The sequence below is a fragment of the Amblyomma maculatum genome, chromosome 5, assembly GCF_055883805.1.
Source record: "Amblyomma maculatum isolate TAMU_Amacu chromosome 5, ASM5588380v1, whole genome shotgun sequence".
Taxonomy (NCBI): domain Eukaryota; kingdom Metazoa; phylum Arthropoda; class Arachnida; order Ixodida; family Ixodidae; genus Amblyomma; species Amblyomma maculatum.
In genome coordinates, this window is record NC_139348.1 from 127,514,504 (window position 1) to 127,526,744 (window position 12,241).

Consider the following 12,241-nt stretch of genomic DNA (forward strand, 5'->3'; position numbering starts at 1 on the left):
CGCTACAATATTTTCTTCTATTTATGGCAGCGTTTACTGACTGGCTCGTACGAATCTGCTCGAGGTCTGCGGTTTTGGAGATAAGCGTCTTGTGGAACCAGCGATCTGATCGTCTATCCGTCCGTCCATACCGCTTTCGTTACCTGGGAAGCTGCAGCTGGTAGCTGACACGGCCGAGCACTAACTGGACGTAGGGCTTCCTGACATTGTCTGGCAGAAGCTGCCAACTCGGGCCTCCCCTTTCATGTGGGAGGGTGATATCAGAATCAGCCTGCCAAGACCCTTGCATTCACATTATCCCTAGGCCACGCAGGCACGTCATATGGCTTACTTAAAGCGGGACTTTATATGTTGGCTGGTGGCTTAGGGTGTCGCGTCATCGCAAAGGTGGCAGTGAAAACAGAGAGAAAAAAGTGCCGTAGTTGAGGGCTTCTGACCACCGCGCCATAGAGGCTTTCGCCTAATCGCAGGTTAGTGATCCAAAGGGCCCTCTAGAATTTTTCATTCTTAAGTGCATTTTATAGATTTCAGAAAATCGATTCCTATTGCCCGTTTAACACACACAGCCAGATTATGTGACCGTGGAAAATGAGTCTCCTTTGCCGGCGCAGAGAAGCCTGCAAGAAATTGCAAGAAGCCACACCACAATGTCGGTGTTATTCTCTTGAAATACAGCATAAACTACGAATTCCTCTGCAGGAGCAGTCGAGCACAGTAGTGCATTACCTTCAGGCGATCTACTGACGATATGTTCCAGGCGTTAAGATAGATAATATGTACCGCCTTTGCCAAAAGTAACCAGGCTGCGTACTCAGCTTCTCAGTCTGGCAGCAGAGAATTCGTACCACTTCTGAAGCTGTAAATATGTGCAAAGTAAAGGCGAGCTCCTGTCTCACTTCTTGCCAAATGTGATCCTCACTGGCAATACCAATCACCTGTCCAGCATTCATGGCTCCATTATCGCGGTGAGTTAACTGCGATGCTTAAATGCGCGTTAACAGAGAGTCGTAGAGGGCAATCTTTCTCAGAATAGGCATTATTTCAAGTACTGGTAAGAAAGACAGATTTCATTTTACCGCAGTAGTAGTCGAGCGTAGCAGTGCACAGATCTCAGATGACCTACTTACCTTATGTTTCAAGCTTTTCAAGTGGGCTATATATACCTACTAGATGGAACGAACAAACTCTTAACGCAGGAACCAAAACAAGCAGGAACCAATACAAGCCACCAGGAAGCAGAAATGTTTGGAGTGCCGCCATCCGTTCACGACATCCTTAGAAAGGTAGAGAATGGTAAGACATAAACAACAGGTTCAGTCAAACTGAACCTGTAGATGATGTTGCTGAAGTATTAAATCTGACCTTTAGTTCTGTATTTACTCGTGAACCAGATGGGGACCTACCAGATTTTCCATCCTTTGGTTTTCCTGTTATGCCCGGTATATCATTCGAACCCCACGGCATTGTTAAATTAATTGATTCTTTGAAACTAAAATCATCAGCAGGTATTGGTGATATATATTAACGCAAAGGTACTAAAAAATACAAAACATATCACAAGTGTCCTGTTGTCTCATATCTTTCAGCAATCGCTTTCATCAGGCGTTGTACCGCACGACTGGAAAGTGGGTAAAAGTCATTCCAGTACCAAAAAAAGGGCCTTCATCTTCCCATCATAATTACCGTCCTATATCCATTACTAGCGTCCCATCTAAACTAACGAAACATGTAATCTTTTCTCACATCATGAAATTTCTTTTACCTGTTCATTTCTTTCACGCTAGTCAACATGGTTTTATAAAGGTTTTTTCTTGCGACACACAGTTAGCTCTATTTATTAATAACCTAAGCTCCAACCTTGATCATAACATTCTAGTGGACGCCCTTTTCTTAGATTTCGAAAAGGCGTTTGACAAAGTTCCCCACCGGCGACTTTTTTTTTTACACTTTCACGTCTTAATCTCAATTCCTTGGTACTTGACTGGCTTCGTAACTTTCTAACTAAGCGGCAACAGTTTGTTCTCGCTAATAAATGCTCTTCTTCTCACTCCTCTGTTATATCTGGGGTACCCCAGGGCACAGTCCTGGGGCCCTTGCTTTTTCTTATCTATATAAACGACCTGCCAACTCACATATGCTCTAACATACGCCTATTTGCTGACGATTGTGTTGTGTACCGTCCCATAATCACTCACAGTGATCGCCAACTTCTTCAATCGGACATAGATCGCAATTTAACTTGGTGCAGTAAATGGCTCATGTCTCTTAACCTGAAAAAAACTTCTTTAATTTCTTTTCACAGGCGTCCCTCTGAACCACCTTTTAATTACCTAATAGCTAACTCAGAAATTGCAGCTGTAACCACATATAAATACCTTGGCCTTCACTTAACACAGGATCTTAAGTGGACATATCACGTAACTCAAATTTCTAAAGAAGCAAATCGAGTTCTGGGGTATTTTCGGCGAACACTACGTCTAGTACCACCATCGTTAATATCACTAGCCTATGTAACATTTGTACGGCTCAAACTAGAATATGCATGCGCTATTTGGGATAATAATCAACTTAATCTTTCAAACACACTAGAAGCAATACAAAACCGCGCCGCTAGATTCATCTTCTCTGTATATTCTTATCATGATAGTGTAACCAAACTAAAATGCAATGCTCATTTATCAAATTTAGCTAACCGGCGTAGCATCGCAAGGCTATCTCTATTTCATAAATTCTATCATCATCTTTCGCACGAATCTGTTATCAGCCCTGCATACCGCACCTCCAGCCACACGAACCACGAAAAGACAACCCATCCTCCGCAAGCCCGTACATCTGCGCATCTATATTCGTTTTTTGTTCGCACAGCAAAAGACTGGAATGACTTGCCTGCCGACGTCGTGCTCTATACAGACCCATCACTGTTCAAAGCATCACTTGAAGCAATATTACGCCCTGAAACCCACTCCCTCATGTAATAACCCTTCAATGGGGCCTTTGAGTTTATAATAAATAAATAAATAGACTTTGCGGGAACATGGGTTTTTGTCGCTGCACACATGCAGAGCACCATTGCACTCAGAGCGGCAGGTAGCAAACTGATCCACACTGGCAGACAACACAAAGCATTACCTCAGAGTAGCTTTTCTCGCACACACTGCGCATTAATTCGTCACCACGCTAGATGTTTCGGCTTTTTGCAGTTGCGAGGCCACGTGGAGTCATATTCCCGATAAGTGTGATTCACTCTTTACAGAAGATATGCAGCACCGCGTTTAACAAGCTCAGCACGTTCACTGTTTCTTTGCCATGCCGCAGCAGAGACCATTAGGATAATCATTTTTGGCTTACCTCTACTAAGAACCGTGGTCTGCTCCCCATTCTACTTTTGTGATTGCATATTTTAATGAATCTTGTTTTCCGTAGGTATAGCCACTAATGCTCTATTTTAACGTGGTGATAACGATTCTGTGCACAGGAGCTTGTTTTTCGTATGTGTGTGTAGTCGTAACGCTAAACTGCCGTTTGACGGGATTAGCTGGTAGTGGTTGGTTTTATTACAGATGTAGACTCGCTGACATTCGCGGAAGCCGAGACGCTGGCTAACATCATCTGCCAGAAGGTGACAGAGGACACTAGAAGGGCCAGTCAAGGGGCCAGTTTTTGCGGCTTACTTGTAGCGGTAAGTTATTTGTGATACTTAAGTGATCATAAACAGAGAGGCGTAGAGCATTGCTAATAACGCACCCTGTTCAAGTACTGTTACGAAGGACAAAATTTTGTTTACCACAGTGTTCGCATCTGTCAGAGGCCGCGCAAAGAGAAGAGCCTTCCGCGACGTATTATGTCGTAACAAAGATACCCTCGCTGAAAAGTGTTAAAGGCGAATCTTTGTTTTATCATGCGCCAGATTTTAGAGACTGAATGCCTCAATGCGTCAGAAGGCTGAAAACGGTGATGGCCGCTCTTGGCGTTTGTTAAACAGTTTCCACGTATCTATCCATCCTAGCTATCATCTTAATTCTAATACTAAAAGGTAAGCAGTCCCATCATCTCTCCAAACAACCGGGCAACTTTATCTATGAATTCGTCGTCTAAACGCTGTTTAGAAGACTGAGATTCTCTGTAAGCATGTTTCATTTTCCTTGAGCTTTTCATTCTTAGGAAATGGGCATATGTTTGGCGCTTCCTTAGAAATGTAGACATAAATTCTCCTCCTGTCAAAATTAGAAGGAAAGCTCACTGCGAGTGGAGTCAAGGCATGAAGAGGTTATACAGACAACCACAATATATGGTTTTATGGATGCCGTATTCATATTGCACAAACATGCGCGATCGCGATACATAATATCGAAAAGCCAAATATTCACTAAGGCATATAATGGGAGCATTTATTTCGGAGCTGTTGCGTGACTGTCTCAAATGAAATCAACCAAACTGTGACGGCGCATACAAAAATGCTGGCAGCAATTTTGCGGGAATGCGTCGTGAGGCAGTGATAGAATAAAATGTTTCCCAAGGACACACGTCCTGTAAAAAATTGCAATCTATAGCAAATATAAATAAATACGGACATTCTTTATACATAATGATTGGAGACTAACAAATATTTTCCCATAATCGAAGGCTGCAAACGACAAATCGAGAAAACGAAGATCTTGTGATAGATGCATTGCATAAAAACAATACGAAAAACTTGATATGCGGAGCTAAAAAAAAACAGCTTCGGAGAGCGGGCTACAATTCAGAAAGGGCTGCCGAAGAGTTTGAAGAAGCGAGTCTTTTTTTGATATCCTGATTTGGTGCGTCGTTATTACTTTGTTTTGGCTAATGACAAATAATTATACTCATGTCAGACAGCAAATTTAATGCCATTTTCCCCGATTGACATTCCTTCAGTAATGTCACGTCTTCAACGCGAACGAATGTGATTTACAAATGATGGTAGTTGTGATGGATAAAACCTGGAGCATACAAACATTTTACTGCGCGCTTCAGTACGTTGGTAAAACTACGTCGTGAACAAGAAAGTCTTTTAAAGTCGTATTTTAGTCTTGTGTACCTTGCACCCAACCAGTTGAACACGACTATCTATTACGTAGGTAGCGGGTATGTCGGCGTCTGTTGACGGAGGGATGCGGGAGGAGCAAATCGACACCCCCGTGCGACACGGTCATCAGCTGCCCGTATTTAACCACGTAGCATGATGTACACTAGTTTAAAGCGTGACAAACAAAATAGGCAGGTCCAGTGTGCCGTCTGACGGCGTTTTTATACAACCTTCGAGTATGGCCGATGACGCAGAACACTACAGCTCCGTCCCGCCATCTTAGGGTCTTTTTCTCGGCGTAAGGTTAGCTGTACTTGGCGAAATGTCAGACCCCAGCCCCAGCATGAAAGTAGGCGACAAATTCGCCACGTTTGCTACAGCGGGTGCAGCGAACTTGCCCCAACGGTCCCACCCGCAAGTGTAGTGGACGATCGTGGTCTCGCAGTGCTAGCCTCCCTAGTCCTTGCTATGTAACGGTTTCGCGTTAAGCCACAGCGGACGGCACTATGGCATTGATCAGCTCTATAATAAATGGTCTAATTATGGATGCCTCAGTAGAATTTGTCGGGCTAATTGATTCATAAATATTTATAAAAAGGTGCTTTGCTGTTGAGACATGAACGTGTTTATCTGCACTTTGCCTTTTCTTCGTCCTTGTCTCGATAGGTCTAATTATGGATGCTTCAGCAGAATTTGTCCGGCTAATTGGTTCATAAATATTTATAAGAAAGGTGCTTCGCTGTTGAGACATGAACGTGTTTATCTGCACTTTGCCTTTTCTTCGTCCTTGTCTCGATAGCGCAGCTATCGCATCTATTTATGGACCACTCATACTATCAACCCAATCGTCTCACAGTAAAAGGAAGAAGGAAGATGTGATAAATTCGGCGACGCCTTAGTAGCGGAGCTAGAGCACGAGACCGGATGAGATCCACCGCATTGGCAGCACCTGCTACGAGGCTGTAAGCAGAAACTTGCTTGTGTCGCAGTCGTCACTCCTGCCAGAAATGCGCTACGGATCAGCGATGCTCAGTAACAATTATTTCTTACATTCGCTTATTCGAGCGGTAATTATTTGTAAGACCAAAAGCTTTTAGCATGCTTTTCTGAATTTAGCGCACGAATTCGGTCTATCGGTCATTTGGACGGCCATCGGCAAGCGCAGCTACATGAGGCTGCTACGGGTTTGACTGGTAGTGATGGGCAGGGCTGTTTTTGTCGATATATTTGACGTGATTCAAAAAATCTATTTATTGGCTTCTACGTTATGCGCAAACAGTAGTGTTTAATTGTATGTGACGCTTCTTTATTTTATTTTGTGTACATATTCTTACCGGGTCTCTGGTGTCAAGACAGTACATTTCATCGTTGGTCGCAGGCAAATTCTTAAACCTCATTCAGTACCTATAATGCCATATTGATCTAATGTCATTGTACTTTTTCGGGCTCAAGTAAAAAATCTCGTTTTGAAAGAATGTCATTTCGTACAAATGACTTAAAATTTGCCGGTAGCAGGGGTAATTCGCGTAACTTTTACCACGACAGGAATTTTACTCTGTCGAAGATTACTGGCATGCTCATACATTTAAAACTGTGAATAATCATTCGTAGGTCATTGAATTCTTTCTAGGAACTCTTCGTTATCTTATCCTAACAATTAACGTGACTACAAAGGCGAATCCAGAAAGCCATTGTACGGCACTGTGCAAGCAGACTCAAAAGAATCCCATTCTTTTCGATGCGCATTAAAATTAATTGAGAACAATTTGTTGCACGTAATTCTTCATCTCCAAGGCCAATAAAATATAAATGCAGAAAAAAACACAGCGGCATATTTTGACACGGTATGTTTTTGCGCAGGCTTTAGCTTGATTTACCAAACCAGTATTAGTCCCCCCATGTCGAAACAAACTGCCCGATAAAGTCAGAGTTGGCTACATTGAGGGTTTGAAGCTTCGCATCGCCTAAAATATCCCGAATATGCCGCTGGCACGAGGGAGATGGCAGTTACATATCCAGCCACTGATTCGTCACTGGGTTTTGCTTCGGGCGTTTCAAACAACTGTCTGATGGCATTTCACATAATGTAGAAGGAGGCACAGGGCAGGAAGGAGGCACAGGGTGGGGATGTTGGTGCTCAGATGCATTGACTGTGCATCGATGTCATTATTTATTCAAGAAAAATGTCTCTCATCTCATTACACATGCATGCTGAAAACATTACATCTCATGTTTATATACCGCATGAATCTTATCCGTCCTGTATGTTTACGCCCTCCAGTGTTGTACACAGGGACAAATAGTTGTGGCTTGGTTACACGTCGCAGTCCCAGAAGGTGCGGCCAAGTGTTTTCTTGGAGAGACTTGTCAGCGTCTGCCGAGAGTGGTTCAGACGCCGCGACGCCATGCTGGCAGAGTGGAGCGAAAGGGCAGAATCTTCGCTTGGAGGAATACCTGCATCACTACGCTGGACGGCCTTTGTGCAGTTCTCGGCAGAACTACTGGTAGCCGTCACCCCGACGGGTGACTCCCCGCAAGTGCTCAGCCTGGCAGAGCTAATCATCGAATGCTGTCACGACCTGCTCTCATCGCGGGCTATAGATGAAATCTTTAAGGTCAGTGTTGTCGCAAACCTTTACCCTTCAATACCTAGACGTGACTAATTTTGATGCCCGCTCGTTAACAAAAGCATATAGGCTTATTTATGGGAGAAAATTTTGTTTACTTCATTCCCGATACGTTAATGAAAAATAAGAAGAATTCTATGCCAGCTGCCACCTCCTACCACTAGGGTGTAATGTTTCACTCTATAACACTACCCGTTGGGAGTTGCGCCATCTGCGACAGACGCTAAATGTTAAATATGAGGTAGGCACCATCATATTTCCTTTGGTAAACTGATTCATTTATAGGAAGGGAAAGGCGCAGTAATTGTCTCACTTTTTTTCTGTGGACACCTCAATCGCGCCGTAAGGGAAGGGAGGAAGGTGGGAGTGAAGGTGGAAAGAGAGAAAGAGGAACCGTAGTGGAGGGCTGCGGAATAATTTCGACCACCTGGGGATCTTTTAACGTGTGCTGACATCACACAGCACACGGACGCGTATTTGGGTTTGCTCGGTACGGTGGCTCCGCAAGGGACAAAGCAACAGAAGAGACGAAGAAAACGGGCTGTTCCGACTAGCATCTACTGCCCCCAGGAGCCGAGCATCCTAGCGATTAGCGGCGCATGCTTTTTCAGTGGGCGTCACGCTGGACGCGGCACTAGCTTGAGGGAGCCTATAATACTATTAATACTACTACTACTACTGCTACTACTACTACTACTAAATAATAATAATAGTACACTAATATGTTTCTGCTAATTATATTAATAATATTATTATTATTATCATTAGTAGTAGTAGTAGTAGTATAGATGAAAACTCGTTTCACGAAGTTGGCACTGAATTGTCTAGTTAACGGCCGAATCAACTGGTTAAATATTATCTTCACAGTTTTAATTAATAATAATAACAATGATTGGTTCACAGGAAGGGAAAGGCGCAGTATCTGTCACACTTGTGTCTGTGGACACCTTCATCCCTTGGTGTCCACAGACACAAGTGTGACAGATACTGCGCCTTTCCCTTCCTGTTAACCAATTAATATTATTATCATTAATAATTAAACCTGGGATGATAATATTTAGTCAGTTAATTTGGCCGTTACCTACAGACAATTCAGTGCCAACTTAGTGAAACGAGTCTTCCTCTATACTACTACTACTACTACTACTACTGCTAATAATAATAATAATAATAATAATAATAATAATAGTAGTAGTAGTAATAGTAGTAGTAGTAGTATTAGTAACAGTAGTAGTAGTAGTAGTATAGGCTTTCTCAAGCTCAACATGACGCCCATTGAAAAAGCATGCGCCGCTAATCGCTAGGCTGCTCGGCTCCTGGGGGCGGTAGATGCTAGTCGGAACAGCCCGCTTTCTTCGTCTTTTCTGTCGTTTTGTCCCTTGCGGAGCCACCGTACCGAGCAAACCCAAGTACGCCACACGGACGCCTCTTCGTTTCGCCTCCATCGAAACGCAGCCGCCGAGGTCGGGATCGAACCCGGGGACTTCGAGACTGTAGTCGGGCGTCTTACCACGGCACCACCCCGGCGGGGCCCATTGCGGATAGAACAGAGAAAATCTCTAGCATCAAAGCGGTGGCGGGTGCAATAACTGCCCACAACTGATAATTTGATTGCAGGCTAGCCCCTGCCGCAAGCGGCGTTGGCCTACCAGTGCCAGTCCCGTAGGGCCAGGAACAGCCAACCTTCACCTCCTCCTCCCTGGCTTATGTTGTAATGGCTGTAGGAAGAATGAAGAGAAAATGCACAGGCCTGCTGCTGACTGCAGCTCAGCCACCTCTGCAGCCTCGTGCGGACAAAAGGCAGAAAATAAAAGAGGAAGAAAATGAAGAGGGAGAGAAAGATTGATTGATTGATTTATAGGAAGGGAACGGCACGGTAACTGTCTCACTTGTTTTCTTTATACACCTTAACCGCGCCGTAAGGGAAGGGAGGAATGTGGGAGTGAAAGTGGAAAGAGAGAAAGAGGAGCCGTAGTGGAGGGCTACGGAGTAATTTCAACCACCTGGGTCGAAATTACTCCGCAGCCCTCCACTACGGCTCCTCTTTCTCTCTTTACACTTTCACAGACGCGCCGCAACAGCCGTCGTCTCCCGCCGGGGTGGTGCAGGGCTAAGACGCCCGACTACTGTGCCGGAGTACCAGAGTTCGAACCCGACCTCGGCGGCTGCGTTTCGATGGAGGCGAAACGAAGAGGCGTTCGTGTGCTGTGCGATGTCAGCGCACGTTAAAGATCCCCAGGTGGTCGAAATTACTCCGTAGGCCTCCACTACGGCTCCTCTTTCTCCCTTTCCACTTTCACTCCCACCTTCCTCCCTTCCCTTACGGTGCGGTTGTGGTGTCCACAGAAAACAAGTGAGACAGTTAAGGTGGCTGGAACGCGACAAGGAGAACACATCTCACGGAATCTCGCGCACAGTTTTCGCGCATGCAACATTTTGACCATAAGCCAAAAAAGGCTTTTTCCTTTCTCCTTTTGTATTCCTTATGCGAAAGTATGAGCGTTGCCTCTGCACATGGTACACGGATGCCCTTTGTCGAACGCAACCAGTGTTTCGTTAAACGCATCAAAGTTCACTGACGCTCTATGATTGGTTTACAGAAAAGGAAAGGTGCAGTATCTGTCACTAGCGGGCTATCGCTGACACATCTCGCTTACAAATTTCGCCGACGCGAGATTTTTATTACGAGCCTAAAAGGGTTTTCGCCTGAAAAGTTAGTAACTCTTATGTCTGCACGAGGCAGCGGGGTGTCGTGTGAGGTGGTCGAAATTATTCCGTAGCCCTCCACTACTGCTCCTCTTTCTCTCTTTCCACTTTCACTCCCATCTTCCTCCCTTCCCTTACGGCGTGGTTGCGGTGTCCACAGAAAAGCAAGTGAGACAGTTACCGCGCCTTTCCCTTCCTATAAATCAGTTTATAAATCAGGCAGCGGGGAGGCTCAGCTACAGAGCCAGTAGCAGGGCCATGCATTTTCTTTTCCTTCTTCCTACAGCCACAACAACAGCCCTGTAGGGCCAGGAACAGCCACCCTTCACCACCTCTCACGAAAAGTAAAATCTCTCTCTCCCTTCTCTGACAGCGTGTTCCAAGTGTACACAGAAAAAAACTGGGACGAATATTGAGCTTTTCTTCTTGTGTACTAATTAATTTATTTGATATTCCTCTAATGTCAAATGAAGGATTTAAACCTTGGTTTATTTTGTAATAAATTATTGCCAGTGTAGTTTATAGGCGCAGAAATTTTTTCCCGCTGTTCTCTATCACAGCTTTCTGGCGATTCACTGTGCGATAATATATTGTTCGCAGGTTATTTGCCTCTCCAGAGTGCTGCACAGGGCGGGAGAATCTGTCGAGAAAGCAGTCCCGAGGCGCATGACCGCGCTGATGGCCCGCTTAAATGCAGAGTTGCGATACTCTAAACTACCGGCGATAACGCGCCTGGTACTCCTAGAACTTTGGGAGCTCCGAGCTTCTGGATGGAAATTCACTGAAGAGCAGCGCGCCTACTATGAAAATCGCCGAACCCAATATGCTGAACTCCAGAGAGCGGAAAGTATGCAGAGCTGCGGCCGGTTCTGAATTGCCCTCCGTGAGGTACCTGTACAGTAGTCATAGTGTGGATGAAAAGTATGCCCTTTCTTTTGTTACAAGTTTAAATAAAAGGTTGTTTTTCATCGCAATGAGGGATGCTGCGGCATCAGCGCAATTCTTGGGTGTCTCCTATTGCTGTTGTTGCCTTGAAGGATGAACTAAGCTTTGGTACCGTTAACTATTGTAAGTAAATTATTTTCACACATATCCCAAATAAGCTGGCGAGACAAACTTCCTACCCATACATATTCATACATGAATCAAGGCCACTGCAAGCTTATCATCAACCACGAACATTTCTCATTTCAGATAAGCTAGATACTGTCGCACACCGTTTCTAACCCAATGGGCTTGACCCCAACTTCCCAACTCTCCGATTAGGAAGACATGAACTCACCCATGCTAGACTCTAGAAAATTAGGGGCTCTCGGATGTCTTAATAGGAGACTGACGAAAGGCTACCCTTTCTCTTATATAATTTGTCTCTCATTGTTTGCATTTTATCGGCATTTGTTGCAGTGCTACATATAAATATTGTTACGGGGAAGATAGTCCGATAACTGTCCGCACAACTAACGTTAAAGCAGCACCGATCTCTTGATCCTCAGCGTCTCTCTTCATCATCCTCGGCACGAGCAGCGAATACCGCTAAGTAACACTACCCCCCCCCCCTCGTGAAAAGCACAGTCGCGGTGCCTTCTACGTTAGCTAAAGAGAATTGTAATATGTCTTCAGACGGGACACATGCACTGTTTTGTAGGTTGGCGCTGTGTACAAGGACTTCGGATAAACAGATTCAACTTCGTATGTGACGTCGGTCACGGGGCGTAAAACGCTAAGGGCCTGCCTAACGGGGCAAACGTTTTTCACACAAGCCAACTCGTCGGCATGGGAGCCACAGCAAGACGAGAGATCCAGGAGTATAGTGGACATCACGGTAGTGACTGTCGTATCGGAACTTTTGGGAGCCTTGGGA

At 44.8% G+C, this 12,241-nt stretch overlaps 1 protein-coding gene across 1 annotated transcript; it reads left to right on the forward strand.

The window, feature by feature from the left end:
- Positions 1-3,567: 3,567 nt before the first annotated feature.
- On the forward strand, positions 3,568-11,342 carry LOC146189504 (MIF4G domain-containing protein B-like). Its single transcript, XM_084603275.1, has 3 exons — positions 3,568-3,679; positions 7,375-7,662; positions 10,981-11,342. The coding sequence occupies exons 2-3, from the start codon at positions 7,453-7,455 to the stop codon at positions 11,251-11,253; spliced, it is 483 nt and encodes a 160-aa protein (XP_084459401.1). The 5' UTR covers positions 3,568-3,679; positions 7,375-7,452; the 3' UTR covers positions 11,254-11,342.
- The last annotated feature ends 899 nt before the right edge of the window (positions 11,343-12,241 follow it).